Here is a 5301-nt window from a genome sequence, read left to right as displayed (position 1 = left end):
AGTCAACGAGACTGAGGGAAGTTAGCGAGGGAAGGGCATTTAAAAAATGAACTGGAACGCAGCCGTTTTATCCTCCTGCGGAAGTGATTTACTGCACGCGCAAGTATTAGTTGTGCGCTCGGTTATTAATGGCATTAAAATGCCGCCATAGACTTTGCCCTTGGAACCCTTTTATTATGTGGACAAAATATATAACAACAACATGATGGGGAGTGAATGATGACAAATTTTATATTATTTGTTTATTGTTCAGCAATATCTACATGCTGTCCCTTGATAAGAATAGAATTCCGGAACCTAGTCTATCGGATTCCTAAGAAAGACAATCTCTTTCTCATCATATTTGCCAGTAAAGCACAAAAGGAAGTCTTTGTTCTTGATGTTCTTGTTTACAGTTAAAGTTCTGCAATGTCTGTTAACTTTAGTTAATTATAAATCAACAATAAGAAAAAGATGTAAATAAGCATTACCTCCTTAAGCCACTTTAGACACCAAGATCACAAAACTTTATTACTGGCTCATAGAAATGGTAAGTTAATATGCTATCTTGTTCAGATAATAGAAAAATGACAGTTTAATCACAACTTTTGCTTTCAGTAAACATTCTTCACACAAAACATGGAACCAAACACATCACAATTTCAGGTTTTCAGGTTTTTTTAATTATGAAGAACTTTTCTTCTTTAGTTTGCAAACTAAGTTATTATTTTCTTATTTCTTAGGTTCCACTTTTGACTGTTCTTGTGTAAGACTTCCCTTTGTTATTCGCTTATCTAGGCAAAAAAGGAACTAGATCTTGCACACACTGGTACACTCGCATGCAAACTGAAACTCCAGATGCGCACATACTGCTCACACTCATCTATTACTGGGGTAACACTTTACAATAAGGTTCATTAGTTAAACATTAGTTAATGTATTAACTAACATGAACTAACCATGAGCAATACATTTGTTACTGTATTTACTAATCTTTGTTAACATTAGTTAATGAAAATACAGTTGTTCATTGTTTGTTCATGTTAGTTCACAGTGCATTAACTAATGTTAACAAGATTTTTATAATGTATTATTAAACGTTGAAATTAACATTAACGAAGATTAATAAATGCTGTATAAGTGCAGTTCATTATTAGTTCATGTTAACTAATGTAGTTAACTGATGTTAACTAATGAACCTTATTGTAAAGTGTTACCTTTCTGGGTATGCCATATATGGTACGGTTTGAACTCTGAGTACTATGATTGGATGCCCAGGACATCCTGGATGTTATTGCATTAGCTTTGAGGCTTCAGATAGTCTACCTAAAAATTAATCTAACAGATCTGGCGGCTCGCCTGGGATATTCCCAAGAAACACTGGACAGAAATTTATACTTTCTTACAAAAATGTTTTCAGGGATCCTCCTCAGTCTCTTACTGAGTTTATGGTTCTGTGACGCTAAATCAAGTAAGTGTAATGATTTGATTGAAACTAATTTCTCTTAAGAACGTCATCATATGTTTTAATCACAATATATTTCACTATGTAACTCACATTTTCCGTCTCACATTACAGCAAAACTTTATTCTTTTTATGATCTTTCTACAGTGGGAGCCATGCATGTAGAAACAGAAGCATTTTGTATTAAAAGCAGTGATACCAACAGCAACCATGAGCTTGGAAAACTTCTGGATAGAATTAAATATGTTGCTCGAAGCTGTAAAGAAATTCTTGACAAATATCATGTTTATGAGGGTATGGTATATATACATATATATATATATATATATATATATATATACACATATATATATATATATATATATATATATATATATTATCTCAAGCAACAACTCAATTTAGGTGACTTAGTGCTTCTGTTAATTCAGATGGCCTGTACTATCTGATCTCACCAAGAGGGGTCCTTTACCAGACGTTTTGTGATATGACCACTGCGGGCGGCGGCTGGACGCTGGTGGCTAGCGTTCATGAAAACAACATGTATGGAAAGTGTACTGTTGGTGATCGCTGGTCTAGTGAGCAGGGCAGCATTGCAAACCGGCCTGATGGTGAAGGAACATGGGCAAACAGAGTCACATTTGGAACTGCAGAGGCCGCAACAAGTGATGATTATAAGGTAATTTTTTATTACATTCAACAATTAAAACATGTTTATCTACAATAACTATTGACAGTCTGTTTCCTTTCTGTTATAGAATCCTGGATACTTTGAAATTGCGGCACAGGAGGTGTCTGTGTGGCATGTTAATAATAATATGGCGTTGGAAAACTGGAGCAATGCCTCCATCCTGAGATACCACACTGAAAATCACTTTTTAACTCTACACGGAGGAAACCTTCTCAATTTATTCAAGGTCAGACAAACTTTGACAGCAGCTTTGAGTTTTAAATATTCAAAGAAATATAGGCTAAAGGCAAAAGCCTACAGTTTTGTAAAAAACTGAATTTTTATCTTAATTTTCCCAGAAATGTCCTGTGAGGTTTGGAATTGGGGCTTGCAACACTGATAATGGACCTGCTATTCCAATAGTGTATGATACTGGAAATATGGACTCTACCAAAAAACTGTATGGACCTAATTCAAGAGGTACAGCAATTTGTCACAGTCACCATCTCTCTCACCTTCCCTGAACTCCATTTCCCATCATCCCTCCTGTTGCTCACCTGCTCACGCTCAACAATCACCTGCACCTCATCACCTCATCACCACAGTAGAATAAATAAATGCACATACTTCACCTTAGCACATTGTCTGGTCTCGTTTTGAGAAGGATGCATTTACCTGCTACACTTACCTCTTGTTTATACGTTATTCTTCCATTGTCTCTCCTGATCCTAGTGATGGGAAACCGAGGCTTTCTGAAGCGTTTGAGGCTTTCATCAAATTGTGCCGATAAATGGTTCATTACTTGAAGCTTTTAACATAGTTCACATTAGCGACATCTGGTGGTCAGGCTTGTTTTTTCCACCATATCAAAATCATCACGGAGCAGATCTACGGTTTGAAAAAGCACGTGACCAAACAAAGCGTCGGAAGTCCGTGACATACGGAATCACTCTTGTCTTGGATCAGTACAGTTCTATCTAATCAGATCTAATCTCATCTAAATTAATTTGTGACAATGAGACCATAACTCGTGTCATGTGTAGTCTGGTCAACGGATTCACATATTGATCAATAATATAAAATATACAATGATGTGATCATAATTGACGTGAGTAGTTGAAAAAATATTTTGCGTGAGCTGTTTAACCGTGATGTTCTGTTCGGGGTCTCTGAGACCCCAGCAATGAAACATGATTAAATGCATTTTTCTTTTATGCATCAGGTGAAGAATTCACCCTCTCTCTCACCTTCCCTGAACTCCATTTCCCATCATCCCTCCTGTTGCTCACCCATTCACGCTCGACAATCACCCGCACCTGATCCTCATCACCTCATCACCACAGTAGCATAAATGCACATACTTCACCTTAGCACATTGTCTGGTCTCGTTTTGAGAAGGATGCACTTACCTGCTACACTTACCTCTGGATTGTTTATACATTATTCCTCCATCGTCTCTCCTGATCCTCTGTGTCTTCTTCGTCTCCCTCATCTCCTGTGTCTCCAGCATCTTCTCCTCCGGACTCCAACGACTCTCCACTCACCTCGCCTATGTGTGTGCTTCAGTTGCAGTCTTCCACAATCTCCTCCAACCACCTGCAAACCAAGAACTGTCAATATTATTATTCAATAAAACTCTCATATTCATTTCTATGTCGTTGTGAGTCTGTGTTCAGTAACACAATTCCTCTTGGGCCAATATTTTTCAAATATTTTAAAAGAAAGTAGCTACATCGACGGACTGTCATAAAATCTGTGTATTATTCAGTGATTGTGATGTAGGCCTATTATTTACAAAGCATCATCATGTTGAGATCCAATCACTTTAATGAATGAATGAATGCCATTCTGTGTGCATGGACCTATCATGACAGACCATCATCAATTATATATTCTGTGTTTTTTTCAGGAATATTTGAGCCTGGATTCATCACATTCAGAGTCTTCAATACTGAAAAGGCAGCCATGGCAATTTGTTCGGGCGTTAAACCAACTGGTTGTCACACTGAACATGTGAGCTAAACAAATATTATGGATTATTTACAACAATGTTCATGAACAGCATTTGTGAAGTGCTGCTGATCACCACAGGCAATAATTCATGCTTTAGTGTATAAATGAAGAGGAAATTCATTTACAGTAATACATTTACAACAGAAGTAAATCAACTGCAATGTTATATGAGGAAATAGGTATGTTTTGTTGTTATTAATGTACTCATATTTTTGCAGTTCTGTATTGGTGGAGGTGGACACTTTCCTGAGGGGGTCCCTAAACAGTGCGGGGACTTTACGAGTTTCGACTGGGATGGCTATGGTGCTAATACAGGATGGAGTGCTTCCAAAGAGATAACTGAAGCAGCTGTACTTCTTTTTTATCGCTGAATTAATAATCTGAATGCTACACAATAATTTGCTCAGATGTATTTCTTTACAATATATCTTTTATATTGGTCTATAATCAAAATGTGTATAGTGTTTGTAAATGATTAAAAAAAAAAAAACCTGTCTGTCACGAATGTGGCTCCCTCGGCCCTTCCTCCGGACCACCGGAGGGAGCCATCACCGGAATACTGATCAGTTCTCATTCGGACTACGTTTCCCATGGGCCCTCATTCCTGGGACTGATTGCACACACACCTGCACCGCATCACACTCACACTATTTAAGACACACTCACACATCGCGAAGTCTTGATTTGCCTTGGTGATCATTTCTGAGCGTTTTTCTGTGGACTGTTTACCTGTTATCGACTGGACTGTTTATTCCCTGCGACCCTTTGCTGCCTACCCTGATCTTTGCCTGTTTCCTGGACTGTGAATGTTTTGCTGCCTGTCCTGATCCTTGCCTGTACCCTGATTCTGTTTGTCTGCCGCCTGCCTCGACCATTGCCTGTCCCTGTTTATGCCTCTGCCTTTGCCCTGTCTATTCTGTAAGTCCTTTTAATAATATAGCTGCAAATGGATCCACATTCTGTCGACCCATCATTACAGAAGACTTCGCCACACAGTGATCCAGCAGTCCTCATGCAGATTTCATCTGAATTAACTGCCCAGGCCAACCAGCTTGCGGTGCATCAACATCAACTCAACCGCTTAACTTCCCTTACTGAAGAGCTGGTGAAGACACTTCAAGGCCTCCGATTCAGTCCTGCCGAAACCGCCACGCCGCCGCCCGCTGCTCCCGCCAAT

The 5301-nt window shown here is 38.7% G+C and overlaps 1 protein-coding gene across 1 annotated transcript; it reads left to right on the top strand.

The window, feature by feature from the left end:
• Positions 1 to 846: 846 nt before the first annotated feature.
• LOC127507102 (intelectin-like) lies at positions 847 to 4502 on the top strand. The gene is made up of 7 exons (XM_051884005.1): positions 847 to 1450; positions 1592 to 1738; positions 1873 to 2120; positions 2200 to 2358; positions 2471 to 2591; positions 4021 to 4124; positions 4343 to 4502. The coding sequence occupies exons 1-7, from the start codon at positions 1390 to 1392 to the stop codon at positions 4493 to 4495; spliced, it is 993 nt and encodes a 330-aa protein (XP_051739965.1). The 5' UTR covers positions 847 to 1389; the 3' UTR covers positions 4496 to 4502.
• The last annotated feature ends 799 nt before the right edge of the window (positions 4503 to 5301 follow it).

This window comes from Ctenopharyngodon idella, chromosome 24 (assembly GCF_019924925.1).
Source record: "Ctenopharyngodon idella isolate HZGC_01 chromosome 24, HZGC01, whole genome shotgun sequence".
Taxonomy (NCBI): Eukaryota; Metazoa; Chordata; class Actinopteri; order Cypriniformes; family Xenocyprididae; genus Ctenopharyngodon; species Ctenopharyngodon idella.
Note: the sequence above shows the minus strand (reverse complement) of the source record. Positions and strands in the feature narration are given on the sequence as shown.

Coding starts and splice junctions, on each gene's coding strand:
- LOC127507102 (XM_051884005.1), top strand. CDS start 1,390: ATGTTTTCAGGGATCCTCCTCAGTCTCTTACTGAGTTTATGGTTCTGT. Junction 1,451..1,591: donor GTTCTGTGACGCTAAATCAA/GTAAGTGTAATG, acceptor ATCTTTCTACAG/TGGGAGCCATGCATGTAGAA. Junction 1,739..1,872: donor CAAATATCATGTTTATGAGG/GTATGGTATATA, acceptor CTGTTAATTCAG/ATGGCCTGTACTATCTGATC.